This window comes from Ranitomeya variabilis, chromosome 2, assembly GCF_051348905.1.
Source record: "Ranitomeya variabilis isolate aRanVar5 chromosome 2, aRanVar5.hap1, whole genome shotgun sequence".
NCBI lineage: Eukaryota > Metazoa > Chordata > Amphibia > Anura > Dendrobatidae > Ranitomeya > Ranitomeya variabilis.
In genome coordinates, this window is record NC_135233.1 from 254150540 (window position 1) to 254171247 (window position 20708).

Below are 20708 nucleotides of genomic sequence, written 5' to 3' on the forward strand. Positions count from 1 at the left end.
ACAAGGTGCATGGTGGTGAAAGTGAGGGTAGGAGAAATACGGAAGGGAGAGAAGGAATGGATTAACATATCCGACTGCTCTTGTGGTATATAGAGTAGGTAACACAGTACATCAATATAGATCCATATGAGTGGGGGCTAAATCAGAAAAGACCTCTAGGGAGAGTGGTCTTCCTAAAAAAATAAGAGTAAGCTTCGGTGGTAGGTACATGGATAAGGTGTCGTAAACAAGTGTACAAATGATGTCGGTATACTAACCAGGTGTAACATTACGTCTAGTAGGTCAACCAGTATAGGGCTTCAAGTAAGTAACGAGATAGTAGCTGTAATAAAGTATATAAACCATGTCAGTCCTAATGTAAGGAGTGTATATGGTGTTGAGGAGGTGGAGATAATACCTCACCTAATGTCAGTCACTTGGCTTCATCAGAACCAAAAAGATATAGGGACCAGACCTAGAAAAGTATACATATATAATAAGGGATATATTATGTATGTGTAGGAATTATATATGCAACTTGTAGCTCACCTAGATAGTAGAGTACAGTGAGATAGGTGATTTAAGATTAGGGATGGCGTTCCAAAATGATAGGCATACCTGTAATGTATATGAGAATTGAGAGTGCGTTCCCAGAATAATAAGTAAAAGGAAGGCAGATGCTTACCAGAAAGAACCTGTGTTACTGCGCTGTAAATGCGGTGTCCGCAGCTGATTTAGATAATGGCGCACAAGTAGATAGGCATGCCTGCAATGTATATAGGTATAAGGCGTGCGGTCTCAAGATAATAGGTAGAGGAGAGAGTGGTGCTTCCCAAAAGAGGACCTGAGTAGCTGCGCTGCCACCGCGGTGTCTGCCGCTGGTTAGGTATTGTGTAGGCGCCGGAATATAAACCAGCTCACCCGCGATGCAAGAACCAAACCTGGGGAGCACGGACCCGCTGTGTCCAGGTGTACAAAGTCCAAAAAAGAAAAGAATGTCCAGCTTCACCGAGTCCGTAAAAAAGAGTTTTCTTTATTCACAAACTTTAAACATGGAGGATACAGACTTCAGCACAACCATATGGGTAAGAATCTCAACGCGTTTCTGGAGGCTAAGCTCCCTTAATCATGACCATGATCATGATTCATGATTAAGGGAGCTTAGTCTCCAGAAACGTTGAGATTCTTACCTATTCTTATTCTTTTTTGAATGTGTGGGCGCCCTGTGTGTAACTAAATAGGCTGGGGGTGGGACCAGCGGTGATGCTGATACCGGAAGTGCGTCATTAGCTATGACGCAAGCGTCCGGTAACACTGGGCATGCTCCGTGACCATAGTAACGGTAGCTGGTAAACAAAGCGCATCATGTGACCAAAGGTGGTCACATGATCGCTGTGAACAGGAAGCCAGCGTGTAGGAGCATCAAAAATAGAAACAGGAGAGTATATTAAAGAAGATAATGACACTGGTATATAAGCTAAAGGCAAATAATGTAATTAATTTAAAGCGGTCACGTAATAATTGGCTACAGGAAACACCGCTAAGGTAGTGAGGTGCCATATAAGAAAATTGGAACAATAGTGCCTAGGTGTACTAAGTGGGATAATAGTACTAGATGGAAAAAAGAATGGAGATGTAAAACTAAAGAGTAGTCGGGTAAGGGAATAAAGGAACAGGAGAGTCCAAGGGGAGGGAGGGACCAGGAGGTGATTTGCAAGAAGTGATCAATACAGGCGACTCTGTAGAAAAATACAAATATATTAGTAACATAATAAAGACAGAAGGGGGTAATGCATCATAAAAATATACGTATACATTAGCGTATCAATGAGGTAATATGAACAAAAGGAATATTTCCTAAATTATACATATAGAATATTTATCCAGAATCACTGAAAATTAGTCCAATAATCAAGATAGAAGTAAAGACAGGAACTTAAATAAAAAATTCTTGGACTCATAGGAGAGTAAATACGTATGCATATAGTACAATGTCAGGTAAAGGCAAGTGGATCATATTCTCTATTGAGGCCCCTTGGTGCAAGGGTCTGGAGTTCATGGATCCAAAAGGCTTCCCTCTTCTTCAGGAGATGAATCCTATCGCCCCCTCGTCTAGGTATAGGGATATGCTCTAGGACCTGAAACTTGAGCTGTGATATGTTGTGTCCTTTGGAAATGAAGTGAAAAGGGAGCGGCAATAACATGTTTTTGCAAAGGATAGTCGACTTGTGTTTGGAGATGCGGTCTTTAATAGACTGGGTACTTTCCCCAATGTAAAGGAGACCGCAGGGGCATTTGATAGAATATACTACAAATGTGGTGTCACAAGTCGAAAAGCATTTGATCTTGTATTTCTTGCCCGAATATGGATGGCAGAAAGAATCACCCCTGATCACATTGTTACACTGATTGCAGTGCAGGCGCGGGAAAGTGCCGTTTTTAGGTGTCTTAAGAAATCGTTGGGTAGTGTCATGTCTGGTACCCCCAAAGCCGGCCCTGACAAGAGAGTCCCGAACATTAGGAGGTCGTTTATAACACGGTAGAAAATGTGTCTGAAATTCCGAAATGTCAGAATGAGCAGTGCGTAGCATATCCCAATGTCGTCTGATCGTATGATGTAAAATATGTACGAATGGATGGTATACATGGAAAAATGGAATTCTCTTGTTCACTGACGGGTGAGGTATGCTAGGGGGATTGATGGCATCAGACAGTAAATTGGGGGGGTAACCCCGTTCCCTAAATTTGTTATATATTCTGTTCTAGTATTAAGGAGAGTAGGTTCAGTCACTATTCTTTGTACTCTTTTAAATTGGGACCGGGGAATAGATTACTTGGTAGCGATAGGGTGGAGACTCTGGAAGTGCAAAAGGCTATTTTTATCAGTGGGTTTTGTATACAAATCCGTTGTAAGGGCACCTGTTACATCCTTCATGACCAAGGTATCTAGAAAGTTGACTTTTGGGTACTGCTAGTGATAGTGAACGTTAGACCGGGCCACGCTGTGTTTAGGTTATGGAAGAAAAGTTCCAAGGTTTGTGGTGTGCCTGTCCATATGCAAAATACATCGTCGATGTACCGTTTCCAGACAGGACAATGGGCCTGGAACAATGGATCTGGATATACCACTTCTTCCTCAAACAGGGCCATATAGCTATTAGCATAAGGTGGAGCCACATTCGAGCACATTGCGGTGCCTTTGGTCTGCAGGAAAAAACGGTCCTCAAACATAAAAAAGTTTTTCGTAAGTACCAGTGTCAATAAGTCAAGGCAAAGATCTATAATGTAAGGATTTAGTCCAGAGGTAGTTAAAAGATGTTTCACGCTAGAGATACCCTGAGAGTGTGGGATCGAAGTGTAAAGGTCTTTAACATCAAGGGAGACCAATATTGAATCTCCTGGAAGTGATGTGAATTTCTGTAGTTCATGTAGGAAATCGCCCGTATCGAGTAGAAATGATGGTAGTTTGCGTATGATGGGAGTAAGGATTTTTTCTAAAAAGATTGCAAGTGGTGAAAGAATAGACTCTGTAGAGGCCACGATGGGTCGGCCTGGAGGGTGTTCCAGGTTTTTATGTACCTTAGGCAGTATGTAGAATACTGGTGTGATGGGGTGAGTCTTAGTCAGATAATCGCATGTTTTCTCATCAATTATGCCTCTATCAACATAGGGGATAAGAGTGTCCCTAATTAGGTTCCTAATCATAACAGTAGGGTTCGATGATAATTGTGAATAAACAGTATTATCGTTGAGTTGTCGATAGACTTCACTGATGTAGTCAGATTTGTTCATGACTACAATTGCCCCGCCTTTGTAGGCTGGTTTAATTACTATATCTTTATCACTGCTTAGTGATTGTAAGGCTTGAAAATCTAGAGCACTTAAGTTAGGAGAGATATGTAACTTATGTCCTTCGATATCTTGTCGAAGTTTAACAAAAGCCTGATCAACAAAACCGATAAACGTCTCTACAGCGTGGGAACCTCTAGGTCTGTACGAACTCTTGTTACATAGGCCTAAACTTAGAGAAGAAATTAAAGAGTCTGAAGGACCCGAGGATGAACTAGAGGGAGTATCACAGGATTCAAAATGCACAAATAATCGCAGATGGCGATAGAAACTATGTAAGTCCATGTCCATGTCAAAGGTATTGAACCCCCAATGTGTCCCCCAATGAGGCAAAGGAGAAACAGGGATTTTTGTGTACTTGACGTAAAATCCTTTTCTCCAAGCCACTCATTGGGGGACACAGCACCCACCCTGTTAGCCTGACGGTTTGTGCTTGTTCTTTTGTTGGACGTGTTGTACCTTTTATTTGATGTTTTTGATCTCCTACTGCTTTGACACTGAGCTGGTTTGGCTGGAGCCAGCATGTGGGTGTATACTGCAGAGGAGGAGCTAATCTTTTTGTATTCACGTAGTGTCAGCCTCCTAGTTGGCAGCAGCATAACACCCATGGTCCTGTGTCCCCTCATGAGTGGCTCTGAGAAAAGGATTTTACGGTGAGTATACAAAAATCCCTGTTTTAGCGAAAAAATGTAATCTTTTCACTGCTCAATTGTATAAAATTCTGTAAGGCACATGTGTTGTCAATATGATCACTGCACCCCTAGATGCATTCATTGGGGTGTGTAGTGTGTAAAATGAGTTCACATATAGGGGGTTTCTGTTCTGGCACCTCAGGGGCTCTGCCAATGTGACATGGCACCCTCAAACCTCCCAGCAAAATCTGAACGCCAGTGTGGCATCGCTTCCCTTCTGAACCTTGCACTATGTCTCAAAAGTGGTATTCCCCCACATATGAAGTATCGTCAACAAATTGTATGGTTCAATTTCTCCTGTTACCCTTATCAAAATGCAAAATTTGGGTCAAAATAACATTTTTGTGGGGAAAATTATATTTTTTTTTATTTTCACCTCTCAACTTTATAAACTTCTGTGAAGCACCTGGGGGATCAAGGTACTCACCACACATCTAAATGCATTCCTTGAGGGGTCCAGGTTCCAAAATAGGGTCACTGGTGGGGAGGTTTCACTATTTAGGCACATCAGGGGCTCTCCAAATGTGACATAGTGTCCACCAATTGTTCCAGCAAATTTTGCATTAAAAAAGTTAAATGGCACTGCTTCACTTCCGAGCTCTGACCGTGCGCCCAAATAATAATAATCTTTATTTTTATATAGCGCTAACATATTCCGCAGCGCTTTACAGTTTTGCACACATTATTGCTGTCCCCGATGGGGCTCACAATCTAAATTCCCTATCAGTATGTCTTTGGAATGTGGGAGGAAACCATAGTGCCCGGAGGAAACCCACACAAACACGGGGAGAAGATAAAAACTCCTGGTTTTCGCCCTCATATGGGGTATTTGCATCCCCAGTAGAAATTACACAACAAATTTTGGGCTCCATTTTTTCCTGATACCCTTGTCAAAATAAAAAAAATTGTATCTAAAGTAATTTTTTGTGTGAAAAAAGTTAAATGTTCATTTTTATCCACATTTCAAAAATTCCTGTGAATAACTTGAAGGGTTCATAAACTTTTTGAATGTGGTCTGAGCAACTTCAGGGGTGCTTCTGTTTATACATAACCCACATTCACCTACTTCACCCCGTCCTGTCTATATGTACCCTATATCCATGGCCTCACCACATTTCGGTCTATAGATACCCCACATTCACTACTTCACTCCGGTCCGATCTATATGTACCCTATACTTATGACCTCATCCCATTTCGGTCTATAGATACCCCACATTCACTGCTTCACCACAAAGCAGTCTATAGATGTCCCGTATCCATGGTCTCATCCCTCTGTGGTCTACATACATCCCACATTTATGGCTTCATCCCGGTCCAGCCAATATACACCCCATACATAAGCTCACCCCAGTCTGGTCTAGATATATACCACATACATGGGCTTCACCCCAATCTGATCGATATATGTATGTATACATGCCTTTCAGCCGCTGAGCTCTTGTACATTGTCAATATAGTCAGATAATCTCCTATCTTGTCTGGTTTTCAGGCTATATGACAAGAATGTGAAGGATTACGGCGATGTGAAATGGGATGAGCTGAGTGACCACATTGGGTAAGAGCCATCGCACCTCGGTATTGATGCATTCCACCGATTTCCTTAGAATGGTATTTTATGATTGGTGACTGGTGAACAGATCAGTCCTTCCCTTTGTAGTTTTAGGTAATCGGGGAACTTCATTTAGGGTTTAGATGTATTATTCAGACATGGTTGCTAAAGTAGTTAATCCATGTAACCAGACATAACCACTCGGATGTCCGGGGACGATACGAGTATATTAATCTGTTATTTTTTTTGGGACTCAACCATGTGATCTGTTTGATCTTTCAGAAATGTTCCGACCAACTACATGCAAAAAACATTTCACAGTTGGAAGAAATGTGTCTTGGGCTGGAAAGATATGCGTCTGCATGGTAAGTGATTTAAAGGGGTCATCTAGCCAGAGCACGTAATCAGCTGGATAGGTGTTAGTTCGGTGTGGATCCCACCACTGGGACCTCCTCTCATCACCAGTATGGGGGACTTGTGCTCGGGAGCGTAGTCTGTTCCATACGGGGCAGGTTCTAGCTGTGATGCACAGCCGACATCTGCCTCTCACAGCTCCGATCGCTGCTGTTTAACCATTTATGGAGGTTGCCCGACCTGCTGCTTCTTGTAACTACTCTTGGCCATGGTCTCCCCAGCAAAAAAGATGGATTTTTGGTATACACCGTAAAATCTTTAATGGAGCCTTCATTAAAGGACACAGTTAACCATGGGTGTATGCTGCTTGTCCCTAGGAGGCTGACACTAGGCAAAAAATAAGTAGCTCCTCCCCAGCAGGTTACACCCACCGATAGACACAAAGCTCATCAGTTAGTGAAAAAGCATTAGGAGAAGCAACTATAGAAAACCAAAAAACATAAACAGGCCCAACCGAAGGCACAAAACAACACTTGACAGAACACGATATCCTCCGGTTCACAGCCGGGAACCATATCCTCCAGTTCAGTCACTAAACACGCCAATCCTCCTTCGGGCACAGGACAGTCCACCTCCGGTTCACCGCCTGGCACAAGACAGTCCACCTCCAAGACTAGTTACCATGGGCAACTGCACCGCTGTGCACACTGTGGGTGCAAGGCATCTCAGCTCTCCTGGCTGTTTGGCTCCACTGGCCTATGTTGCCTCATACAGCGTGGAGCTCTGCAGAGCCAACTGCTTTGTACTCCTCCAAACACCAAACTGACACTAACCCTGACACACTCAAACCCTATACTGCAGGGCTTTTAACCAAAGAACCTGTGGCCTTCAGCCACATGGAAAACCGAGACCGGAATGAAACGGACTGCACTACTACCATCCTGCAGTCTGGTTCAAAACACAAAAGCCCAGAGCAGGTTTTCCCTTAATCTGCCTTGGACAACCAGCATGTCCAAGATCTATACTCGCTTTAGTCTGCATTACAACCACAGCTACGCCTGTGACTGCAATGCACTCCCATGGCCTCAGTACGCCTCCGTGCGCATCATGGGGGCAACATACAGTGACCCTCACATGTAATATCAGTCACTGCCTCACACAGCGAAGACTTCATCTTGTTGACTATCCAGCCAAGCCGGCCAAGAGTGTCCAGGGTAATCTGAAGACTCTGGCAGCAGTTTCGGAAGAACGGCCTCTTGATTAAAAGGTCATCCAGTTAAGGGATAATGACAATACCCCTGGAATGCAGGATAGCCATGACTGACGTCATCACTTTTGTAAACACCCTGGGAGCTGAGGACAGATTGAAGAGGAGAGCTGTGAACTGATAATGACTTCCCTAAACCACAAAACTGAGAAATCTCTGATGCGTCACACAAATCGGGATGTGGAGACATGCGGCGTGAATATCCACCGAATAGAGAAACTCCTCGTGTTCCATCAAGGAGAACCCTGAGGAGAACCCTAGTCTTAACAGTCTTAACATTTAAGGGTTTGGTTAACTTTGTATATTAGGCTGTCAACCAAATCCTGGATCTTGGTGGTCTGGTCTTTGTCGTGCTCGGACTATCACCTGCTTTCCTAGTTAGACCCCAGGGCCACATCAGGAGGTGTGGGATATCAAGTGCATCCTGGAGCACATGGATGGGGATGGAGAGCTGTACGAGGTATTCGAATATGTTCTTTTCTTAGACCTAACCCTTGATCTGCCCTTGTGAGAGGGGTGATGGGATGCCTGCGAATCGTCCTAAGAAGCGATCGGCGCACTGCTGGCAGCGGGTAGGTTGGGTAGACGTTCTAGGACCTGGACCAGGGACTGAGAAACCCTGGCGAGGTCAGACACAGACTGAGAGATAGTCATGGCCCACTCCGGAGGAGGGAGAATGGACTCGTCCCGGTCTGCGGAGGGTTCCTGTGATGCCAGCATGGTAGAAGGAGTGCATAATTGGCAGTAGGCCGAAGCCTGACCTATGGACCACTTTCTTTTACAAATGACGCAGGCTTAGTGAATGATAGTGGAGAAGGTGTGGGAGAGAGACAGGTCTGAGCATATGTGAAGGCCTGCTTCTCAGGAGGGGACCTAGAAAGAAAAAAAGTAGCCTAGATAGAGCCTACCCGGTCCTTGAAGAGCGGTGATCTGGTGATCTCTAGACAGCGCTATGCAGGGGAGGCACTGATGAAAACAGGCTGATCTGCAGGGAAGCAGCTGCAGATGAAACGCTGACTGTAGCAGTGTGCTGTGGAAGAAAGCACCGGCATTGATGCCTGGCGTCCTGCCGACTGACAGAACAGAGATTGGAGAAGGAAGGGGGCAGGGCGGGCAGGCGGCGCTAAGATCTCAGCAATGAGCCACCGATAAAAGGAAGTGGAGCAGGAGCATGCCCTAGTCTCGCTGATCATTAGTCGTGCTGCCCGGGGGATGGGTGACATCTGATCTGTGTTTGGAGCTTTTGAAAGAACCAAACACTCTGAGGTTCCATAACATGAGGGAGGGCAGGCTAGTACAAGCGCGGATGGGGTGGGGATATTTGAAAATGGCTCCGCTCAGTGTATTAACAGTATTTCCGATGCGCGCCCGCCACATCTGAAGGGAGAGTGATAGTACCTGATTCCTTCGCATTCTTGAGGATGATATCAGGGGCCCCTTTTGAGGAAAGGGGGGCTTCAAGATATTGATAAGGCATCCTCCTTCCTGCACGATGATGGTGCAGAAGACTGTGTCGACCACTGAGAAGGGAGAAGGTCACCTGGGATAGGGACCAGCATCTTCCTCCCAGCCCGATCCAAGGAGGGGGCTGGGGTGGAGAATAGGGCATGGACTGGCCACCACGAATCACCCTGGGCACTGTGAAGTGACAGAGGATAGGGTCTTGCCTGGCGAGAAGAGAGTGGACAGTGTGGATGATGCCGCGTTGTTCTTGCGGTCGCACGTAGGTGGAAGTGAGAGTGAAATTTACACCCTGCTACTCTTGAATAACATAAAAGAGAAAAGGAAAAAGATTAATGGGAAAAAACGAGACCTGTAGGAAAAGACGAATTTGGGATCAGATCCAGGTCTACCTCTTACAGACACTAAGCTTAAACTGACAAGCTTTGTGCCAGTCAGTGGGTGTATAGTGCTGGGGGGGATCTAGCTCTCTTTTTTTTTTTGCCTAGTGTCAGCCTCCTAGTGACAGCAGCATACGCCCATGGTTACCTGTGTCCCCCAATGAAGTGATGTAAATCCTTTGTTCTGGTGACCAGTGTAAATGGGGAACTCTGACATACTCCTTTAACCCCTTAATGACCTTAATGAAGTGCACTGTCCGTCGTAGTACACCTCTCCCTCTTTGGTGCTGGCTGCGGCGCTGAGCCTGCACCTTTTCCGGCAAATGACAGCTGATCTAATCAGCTGACATGTGCCCCTATCAGCCGCAGGTGGAATCGTGATCCACCCGCGGCTGTTAACTAGGTAAATGCCGCTGTCGATCTCTGACAGCAGCATTTAACTTGCACAAACCAGATGCGCGTCTTAGTTCTGCCCATGTCACATTGCTGCGGGTCGCCGATGGGTTGGCATGACAACCCAGGGTCTGCAGGAGACCCCTGTGGTTATCATAGCCGGATAGCTATGAGCGCCGTTCAGCGGTCGGCGCTCATATCAAGTGAGCATTTCTGCTGCACAGAGCAGGGCTAAAGCGCTGCTCTGTGTAGCACAAGTGATCAGATGATCGCAGCATCTAGTCTCTTGTGGAGACCATTGAAGCAAGTAAAAAGTAAAAAAAAAAAAAATTACAAAAATATTAAAATTTTAAAATATTACATTTCAAATCACCCCTCTTTTACCCCATTCAAAATAAAACAATTAAAAAAACACATATTTGGTATTGTTGCGTTCAGAAACACCCAATCTATCAAGATATAAAAAGAATTAATCCAATCGGTAAACTGCGTAATGAGAAAAAAAATTAAAATGCCTGAATTACGTTTTTTGGGTTGCTGCAACATCGCAATAAAACACAATAATGGGCAATCAAAACATTTATCTATCTCAAAATGGTGTCCATAAAAATGTCAGCTCCGTGCACAAAAAATAAGCCTGCACCCATCCCCAGATCCCGAAAAATGGAGACGCTACGGGTCTTGGAAAATGGTGCAATTTGTTTTTTTTTTTCTGTTTAAAAACTTTAGATTTTTTTTCACCGCTTAAATAAAAAAGAACCTATACATGTTTTGTTATCTATAATCTCGTAATGACCTGGAGAATCATAATGGTCAGACATCGATATAAGTGCTCAACGATGACAAAAATTTTCTCGGAGTTATACATTTTTTTCTGCTTAGCCACTAAAGGTATGTTTGCAAACTTTCAGGACACAGAGGCTCCTTCAGGCAGGTTTACAAATGAATTACCGTATATACGCGAGTATAAGCTGACCCGAGTATAAGCCGACCCCCCTAATTTTGCAACAAAAACTGGGAAAACTTATTGACTCGAGTATAAGCCTAGGGTAGAAAATGCAGCAGCTACCTGTAAATGTCAAAAATAAAAATAGATACCAATAAAAGTAAAATTAATTGAGACATCAGTAGGTTGTGTTTTTGAATATCCATATTGAATCAGGAGCCCCATATAATGCTCCATGCAGTTCTTTATGGCCCCATATAATGCTCCATGCAGTTCATTATGGCCCCATAGATGCTCCATATAATGCTCCATGCAGTTCTTTAAGGCCCCATAGATGCCCCATATAATGCTCCATGCAGTTCTTTATGGCCCCATAGATGCCCCATATAATGCTCCATGCAGTTATGGCCCCATAGATGCCCCATATAATGCTCCATGCAGTTATGGCCCCATAGATGCTCCATATAATGCTCCATGCAGTTATGGCCCCATAGATGCCACATATAATGCTCCATGCAGTTATGGCCCCATAGATGCCCCATATAATGTTCCATGCAGTTATGGCCCCATAGATGCCCCATATAATGCTCCATGCAGTTATGGCCCCATAGATGCCCCATATAATGCTCCATGCAGTTATGGCCCCATAGATGCTCCATATAATGCTCCATGCAGTTATGGCCCCATAGATGCCCCATATAATGCTCCATGCATTTACAGCCATATAGATGCCCCATATAATGCTCCATGCAGTTATGGCCATATAGATGCCCCATATAATGCTCCATGCATTTATGGCCCCATAGATGCTCCATATAATGCTCCATGCTGTTATGGCCCCATAGATGCTCCATATAATGCTCCATGCAGTTCTTTATGGCCCCATAGATGCTCCGTATAATGCTCCATGCAGTTCTTTATGGCCCCATAGACGCTCCATATAGCATTGTGCCACATGTAATGCTGCTGCTGCACTAAAAAAAAAATGACATACTCACCTCTCGTCGCTGCTCCTCAGCATCCCGTCTCTCCGCACTGACTGTTCAGGCAGAGGGCGGCACACACACTAATACGTCATCACGCCCTCTGACCTGAACAGTCAGTTAAGAGGACGCGGAAGACGGGGCAGGGATGGACCGCAGAAAGGTGAATATGAAATGCTCACCTGCTCCCGGCGCTCCTGACGCGGTCCCTGTATGTCCCACGGTGTTCAGCACGGCAGCTTCTTTCTGTAGTGAGCGGTCACATGGTACCGCAGCTTTACATGAGCAGGTTCATGCAGCTTTACATGAACACCCGAGCCTTACACTATGGCTGGTCCAAATAACTAAAGCAATTGTTACCATCCACCTCTCGTGTCTCCCCTTTTCCTCATAGATTGTAAGCTTGCGAGCAGGGCCCTCATTCCTACTGGTATCTGTTTTGAACTGTGATTTCTGTTATGCTGTAATGTCTATTGTCTGTATAAGTCCCCTCTATAAGTTGTAAAGCGCTGCGGAATATGTTGGCGCTATATAAATAAAATTATTATTATTATTATTATTTACCGCTCATTACAGTAATGAATATGCGGCTCCACCCCTGTGGGAGTGGAGTCCATATTCATTACTTTAATGAGCGGTACCACGTGACCGCTGAAGAGGGGAAGAAGCTGCCGCACCGAACACCGTGGGACATGCAGGGACCGCATCAGGAGCGCCGGGAGCAGGTGAGTATTTGAAAGGCGTCGCTCCCCCTCACCCGCCGACCCCCCCCGCCTTCCATGACTCGAGTATAAGCCGAGAGGGGCACTTTCAGCCCATTTTTTGGGGCTGAAAATCTCGGCTTATACTTGAGTATATACGGTAATTCCTTACTGACAGCCAATTTGGTGCTTCATGACCAAGCCAATTTTTAAAATTCTGACCACTGTCACTTTGTGGATTATAGCTGTAGAACGCTTCAATGTATCCCACTGATTCAGAGATTATTTTTTCGTGACATATTGTACTTCATGTTAGTGGTAAAGTTTATTCAATATAACTTTCATTTATTTATGAAAAAATTTGGCAAAAAAATTGAAAATTTAGCAATTTTCAAACTTAATTTTTGTACTCTTAAATCAGAGAGTGGTATCACACAAAATACAGGATGGGCCATTTATATGGATACACCTAAATAAAATCGGAATGGTTGGTGATATCAACTTCCTGTTTGTGGCACATTAGTATATGGGAGGGGAAATCTTTTCAAGATGGGTGGTGACCATGGCCGCCATTTTGAATTCGGCCATTTTGGATCCAACTTTATTTTCTCTGTCCCCCATGACGCGACCATGGAGAGACGGGATCCGCCCATCAAGGACAGGAAACCTACAGATAAAAAGGGCGGTTCCTATCTCCCGCATCAGTTGGTTTCCTGTACCTGATGGCGAACCTACAGTCGATGCAAGGATCATACCTGAGGATCATCGTGGGATGCCAGGCCTGGCCAGACTGATCCAGGCAGCGGGGGTTCCCTGCCTCGGCTGGCGTGGTATCCTGAGGTGCCACCGCTGGGGTCAGCGGGCCTTTAAGGGTGTGCGGGGAGAGGCAGCAGAGAAGAGGATTGCCGCATGATGCCTCTCCCAGAATCTTCTTCAGGCTGAAACCCTCCTGGGTGGGGGTCCCTCAGCCACAGAGACCAGCGAGCGGACGAGACTCTTGGGTAGAGACGCTTCCTCCCGTAGTGGAGGCTCTCGGCACCGACGCCGGCAAGCCACCGCTACTTCTGGAAGTCGCGCGTTGGAGAAGGCTGTCGCACTTACGCTGACGTCAGAGCCGGACGCCGGGGTATAAGGTCGCCTTGTGTTCCACGGTAGAACGCAAAAGTGTGGAACGAGACAGGCAACAGGCTGGTTTCCTGGATCTCTTGGGCACAGGAGAGAAAATCATTGGCAGCAATGCAGCATTCCTGATGGGACACCGCTTCCCTTTCATGATGGGCTCTCAGCGTTACCAGCTCCCCCTGTATTTCTAGCAGGTATGGAGCCAGCAAAGGTGAGTGCATGGTGGAATGTTCTGTTGATGGTCTAGGCCTCTGGGCTGATGCTAGTCTCATGCCTTTGTGCCAAAGCTGTGCCCAGAGCCTCATGTGCCGAGATATGTTTTCACATATACGCAGCTAGGACTTGGACCTCTAGGCTATAGTAAGGCCATATGTCCAGGCTACATCTCATGATTTGACTTCCTTTAGTTGCATGTCTTGTCTGCACAGAGCCTTTTGATTGGGCTTCAGAGTGACTTTGGAAGCATTTTTTTTTCATTTTTTGGTTCGACAAACAGGTGTTTCACTTTTCTTTGCAACTTAACTATTCCATGCCTTGGGAGGACACGTGGTGTTAATTGAGCACATTTTCTCCATGAAGGCTGCACTCCAGCTGCGGCTCATTAATTAGCTCCTTCGGGTGGGGTCAGTCTGACAAATGAGATGTACTATTCTGAGTGGAGATTTATCAGGAACTCTGAGCAATTGCTCTCTTGCTTGTAACTGAGGGCTTGTTTGGCACCTTAAAGCATGACTGTAGCTCTATGCAACATATTGCGTGCCTCTGTGCATCATATTGCATCATAGTGCCTCTATGCATTGTATTGTGTGCCTCTGTGCGTCTATGCATCATATTGAGTGTCTCTGTGTATCATATTGCATGATAGTGCCTCTATGCATCATGTTGCATCATGTTGTATCATAGTACTTCATATTGTATCAGTGCTTCTATGCATTGTATAGCATCATAGTGCCTCTATGCATTATATTGCATGCCTCTATGCATCATATAGTGCTTCATATTGCATCATAGTGCCTCTATGCATTATATTGCATCATAGTGCTTCATATTGCACCATAGTGCTTCATATTGCACCATAGTGCTTCTTATTGCATCATAGTGCTTCTTATTGCATCATAGTGCTTCATAGCACCTCTGTGCATCAAAATGTGTCATAGTGCTTATGTGCATCTTATTGCTTCGGTTCCCCTGTGCCTCATGGGGTATCATTAGTGACTCATTGTGCCTCTGTGCTTCATAGTACCTTGGGCCTTGTGCCTTTTTTGCCTCTGGCTGTAGGCCTTTGGGTTAGACCTTCTGACTTGTGCCTTGTTGTGTGGTCGCACATTGTATCGTCGGCCTACCACTTCACTTTTTTTTGGCCCTCAACTCTGGTTATAGAGTCGTGTTTTTGGACCCAAATCCAACTTCTGTCGCTTCATTCTTTACAACAGGGCTTAGCCATATAAACAGCTATGCTTGAATTGGCTTAGTAAATTAGCAGTTTTTCCGTTTGGAACAGATCTCTCTCAAGTGAACTACTACCTTGAGTGCTAAAGGCAGGTCTCTTTCATAATTAGCTTTAAAAGGACTGCAATCAGACTAGTTTCCTTGACCAACATCCAGAAGACAGATTCTTGTCCCATAACTCTGTTGTATTATAGTTACCAGGGACGGCATCTCTGCCTTTAGTACCTTGTGACGAATCAGCAGCACTGTGTCAGTTGGCAGAGGTTCACATACTCTCTGCTCTTAGGGCTCCTAAGATAAATGAAACTGTATCCAGGACTCTTACAGTTGAGAACCCATAGTTCCACTGCCTCACAGTAGATAGTCTCCCTCTGTGGTGGGAAGAAACCTACTTTTCTCTAGCCATAGAGTATGGTTGCTCCATCCATGGCTGTCTGGGTGTTTAAATATCACTGAAAAGATTGCATTTTAGGATATGTATATGTGTGTAATATCAGTAAAACAGGAGTGATGATCCACGTTTCCCTTTCAGCGCTTCTAATGAGAAGCCCGACTTTGGTATTGTCAGGTGATATTACCTGCCAGGTGGCATATTCCTTAGTTTCAATAATATCCAACCCTTACTTGGGGTTTAAACATCTAAGGATTCGGAATAGATGTGATCTCCTGGATGAGTAATGTGTGTACATCCCAATGCTCTGCCTATTATCCATGTACTAACTGTTATTGGTTTGATCTTCCCACAATCCAGGGTCGGAGGCTAGTGCGCACGTGCAGTGTGAGCGCGCCCCTATGATGCGAGCAGACACCGCGGTGCATGACTGGGTAATTCAGTCTGAACAGGCACGTGTCGCTTCTCCAAGTCCCCTCCTCTTGGAAATATGGGGCAGATGGTCGGGGGCCAGTACTCTGAGCCCTAATATGTGGCAATGGTCAAAAGTCTAGTGACCCAGACTTCACTGGTTCAACTCCTCATATTAACCATTATAATGATTTTGAATGTTTCCAGGAGTGGAGAGGATCATATAGGAACCACCAAACTGCATGGGGGACACCTGGAGGAACTTATTTTCAGGTTCCAAGTTAGAAGAGGGGGTTTCCAATAACAGCCGTCTTAGAGTTTCTGCACAAGGGGTTGGAACAGGGGCTAGCCACAAATACTTTAAAAGTTCAAGTCTTGGCTTTTGGGGCCTTGTACAATTACGACCCGGCTGGGAATCGGGGGATATCCATGTTCTTCAAAGCATTGTCCAGGTCTAGACCCATCCCCTCTCGGTTTATTCCTCCTTAGGATTTAAACTTGGACCTTACAGCCCTATCCAGACCTCCTTTTGAACCCGTCAGATACTTCACTGGGAATCCTGTCCCTTAAAATATCACTTCTTGTAGCTCTCATAAAAGCTCGTAGAGTCAGTGATATTCAGGCATTGTCAAGCCAGCCCTCGCTTCACACAAAGCTTAGAGGATAGGGTTATTCTTAAGATTGACTCGGCCTAACTTCCAAAAGTGGCATCACGGTTTCTCAGATCTCAGGAGATCTCCCTCTCTTCTTTTTGTCCCAATCCCAAAAATAGGGAAGAGAAAGTCTTACACACACTAGACGTGGGGAAATGCCTAATCCAGTACCTAGCGGCCACACGGGTGCGTAGGAAGCAAAGGTCTCTCTTTGTGTGCTTTCAGAGTCCTCGAGAGTGGCGAAAAAGCTTCTAAGGGCACGCAAGCAAGATGGATAAGGGACTCCATCACCCTGACATACTCCTCGCATGAAGCAGCCATCCCGGAGAAAATTAAGAGCCAATTCATCAACAGAGGTGGCAGCCTCCTGGGCAGAAAAACCCGGTCCCTCAGTAGAAAGATATGTAGAGTCGCTACGCGATCTTCCCCCTAATCACTATCGGCTAAATCTAGCCTCTTCTTCAGACCTTACCTTTGGGAGTACGGTTCTGGAAGCGGTGGTCTCATGGGAGACAGAGAAAAATATAGTTACTTACCGATAACGGTATTTCTCTGAGCCCATGACGGCACCCGTACATTCCCTCCCTTCACGTCTGGGTGTGCACACTTATTTTCGTTAACTTTATTGCTTATATGAAGTCACATGGTGTTTTCTGTTAAGCTTCATAGTAATGTTAAATGTTTGTTAATAACCTGGAGGTCCTCTCGTGCTCTGTAAACAACTGATGTGGGAGAGAGGTACCGCCCTTTTTATCTGTAGGTTTCCTGTCCTTGATGGGCGGATCCCCTCTCCGTGGTGCCGTCATGGGCTCAGAGAAATACCGTTATCGGTAAGTAACTATATATTTTTTTCAATGGGAAGAGGGTCATGTGACGCATCAAACTTATTGAGAATTTCGCAAGAAAAACAATGGTGTCCTTGGTTTTAATGTAACTTTAATCTTTCATGAGTTATTTTCAAGTTTCTCTTTGTCTACAGCCATTGACATGTCGCAGAGGTTAACACGTGAGGAGTGGATAGAAATTGTGTTGATGTCTGGTGAACGCAGAACCCGGGTCATTGCAGCAGATTTCAGTGCAAGGAACCCTATGAGACCACCCATCTCCTTTTTCAAATAACTTTATTGAAAATTTTTACAAACATAAACAAAAATGAAACGAGGTTGAAATCAAACATTTTGCCTAATTAGGGAACATCACAAGGGAAAAAAAGGGGAGGGATAAAAAAGGGAATATGTACATAAATAAACTAACAGTATAGTATACACTATTATATGCGGTTAGGTTTACATTCGATCGTTAAAAGTTTAGAGTTAAAGGGAACCTGTCACCCTTAAGGCGTTTGTAACTAAAAGAGCCATCTTGTGCAGCACTAATGCTGCATTCTGACAAGGTGGCTTTTTAGTTACAAACACCTTCACACGCTGAAATAAACACTTATAAAATGTGCCCCCACACCCCCTGAAATTGTCCCGGGGGCGGGACTTTCCTTCCTAATTAGACACAGCACAGCCGTCACTCAGGGCCTGTGGGCGCCGCCTCCTCTTGCTGCATTATCGTCCCCGGCGCCTGCCCTGTAAATATGAAGGGCAGCGCAACTGCGCATGCCCGGGAAAAAATTTACAGCGCAGGCGCTGGGGACGATAATGCAGTAAGAGGAGGCGGCACCCACAGGCCCTGAGTGACGCATGCTGTGAAAAAAAAAAAAGCACAACGGGGGCAGCGGATACAGTTTTTCAACGCATCCGCTGCCCCATTGTAATGTCCGGGGAGGAGGGGGCGGACACGACGCACAAAAAAAAGTTACATGTAACTTTTTTTGTGCCGACGGTCCGCCAAAACACGACGCATCCGTCGCACGACGGATGCGACGTGTGGCAATGCGTCGCTAATGCAAGTCTATGGAGGAAAAATGCATCCCGCGGACAACTTTGCAGGATGCGTTTTTTCTCCAAAACGACGCATTGCGACGTCCGTCGAAAAACGCTAGTGTGAAAGTAGCCTAAGAGGCAAAGTCAATCCAGGGTTTCCACCTTTTCTGATATGTTGCAGAGTAGTTGGAGCGGCCCCCAAACGCAGGACGGCGGGGTACTTGGTATCGGGTCTATCGGTTCTGAGTATGTCACGGTGGCCCGACCCGGTCCGTGGTCCTGCTAAGGGGCGCCCAATAAAAGGTGTAGGTGGTGGTGTAGGTCGCAGTAAATAACGAGGACACAGGGTTGCAGTCTCTTTAGCTCTTTACTGAAGGCTTCGGCATCCGCAATCCAGAGCACTGCTAACAGGGCTGGCTGAGACCGGCCGGTCCAAAGGCACATCCAGAGTTCCCTTTGCAGGTGGAAATCGGTGCCTACCTACTAGCGCCTGGGTGTTGTAGTACTTCCCTGCTGAGCACCACGGGATAGTCCTCACAACTGTTGTGTATGTTTCTGTTCTTTCTCTCCGTCCCCCAGATGATATGGATAGGACGCACCCGTATGACGGGGTAGGCCTGGAGTTATTTTATAGGGACCCTAGAGACGCCCCTCTCCCACAATTGCCTCCGTTGTCTTCATTAGGTGATTTAGGTGAGGCAGCCAACCTATAATTAACTGCCCTGCCGTTGGTTTGAAGTAATGCGTGGAGCCCAATACTTCCTCGGCGTTCTGGCCACGCGCCTCAGTAGGATGTTGCCGATCTCGGGGCACGACTCCTACTGGTTCTATCGCCTTTGTGCTGTGATCTCGTTTCTCACTTCTCCACAATAAACCTCGCTTCTTGTCCTTTCTTAAGATACCGCCGCAATGAAGTGCAGTGTCCTTTTCGCTAGGCCTCTGTCAGGATCCCACCCCTGACAGGGACCCCCCTGAATCTTCCCAAGCAACCTCTTCTCTCACTAGGTGTTGCCTGGGCAAAACGCAGTCAGCTTCTCTCTAACTTCCTATCCAACCCCCAGTTTTACCAGATTGTGAGGAGTGGCCTAATACATAGAACCCTTTGCTCCCCCTGGTGGCCAGAGTGTGAAGTGTAATGTGTGACTGTGATACCTGGTCAGGTGAACTCCTTAAGTGCCATCAGACGTACCATCACTCCCCTTAGTGGCGGAGCGACAGTACTGCAACGACCAGGACACTGGGGCGCTGCATAATTATTTGCTATAGCGTGACTCTTCTCATATGAGTTGTCTAGAGACACTTTATCTAAAATATAATTTGTTTGGAATAGCATCTTCTCTCCATAAAGTCGCTATAGCATTTTAAGTAAGTAGACATAAATGAATTATCATATATTTGTAAGAAATTTGAATTTCGTCTAAATCAAGTGAGAGTAAAGCCTTTTGAGGCGTTGAATCTATTTTTTGTTTAACTATTTTATTAATTATTTTTGAAATTTCCAACCATACGGGTTTTATTTTAGGGCACTCCCAGAATACATGAGTCATATCTCCTACAAATCCACATCGTCTCCAACAATCGGGAGATCTACTTGGAAAAATTCTGGCCAATTTTGAGGGAGTAAAGTACCATCTAGACACAGTTTTATAATATGACTCATGTAAGCAAACACAAATATTTGAGGAATATGTAAGTTTAACAGCCTCGTGCCATTGTACTTGAGATATAGAAAGATTAAGATCTTTTTCCCAACTAGTCATAAATAAGGTTTTTCCATCTACAAACTCTTTAGAGATCACCCATCTCCTATGCTACAGTTAGCAAACTGCTTGCCAAATTTCGTGAAACAGGTTCAGTGTAGGATTTGCCAAAATGTGGACGCAAGAAAACTGTCACTAATGAAGAAACATCAGTGGCTGTCCTAGCTTCATTCAGCAAGACCCACAGCGTAGCACTCGCCGCATGTCACTGGAGAGTGGCATCAGTCGAACATCCCTTCGGCGGATATTAGCTACTCACAAAGGGCACCCTTACAAAATCCAGCTGCTGGAGCATCTCAGCGAGGATGACCCAGATCGGTGAGCTGAATTTGCAGAATGGGCAAAGCAAAAATTGCAACAGGACCCTCAGTTTACACAGAACATTATGTTCAGTGATGAGGCAAACTTTTTTGTGAATGGTGAAGTTAACAAACAATTTCACCACTATTGGTGTGACACTAACCCACAGTGGATAGATCCCTCCAAGACTTTTGG

The 20708-nt window shown here is 45.3% G+C and overlaps 1 protein-coding gene across 1 annotated transcript in view; it reads left to right on the forward strand.

Moving 5' to 3' along the window:
* The window catches only part of TTF1 (transcription termination factor 1), a 102906-nt gene that overhangs the window by 78301 nt on the left and 3897 nt on the right, over nt 1-20708 (forward strand). The window contains exons 10-11 of the mRNA XM_077284675.1: nt 6012-6077; nt 6354-6436. Of these exons, the coding sequence (XP_077140790.1) occupies nt 6012-6077; nt 6354-6436 (149 nt within the window). The remainder of the gene's footprint in view (nt 1-6011; nt 6078-6353; nt 6437-20708) is intronic.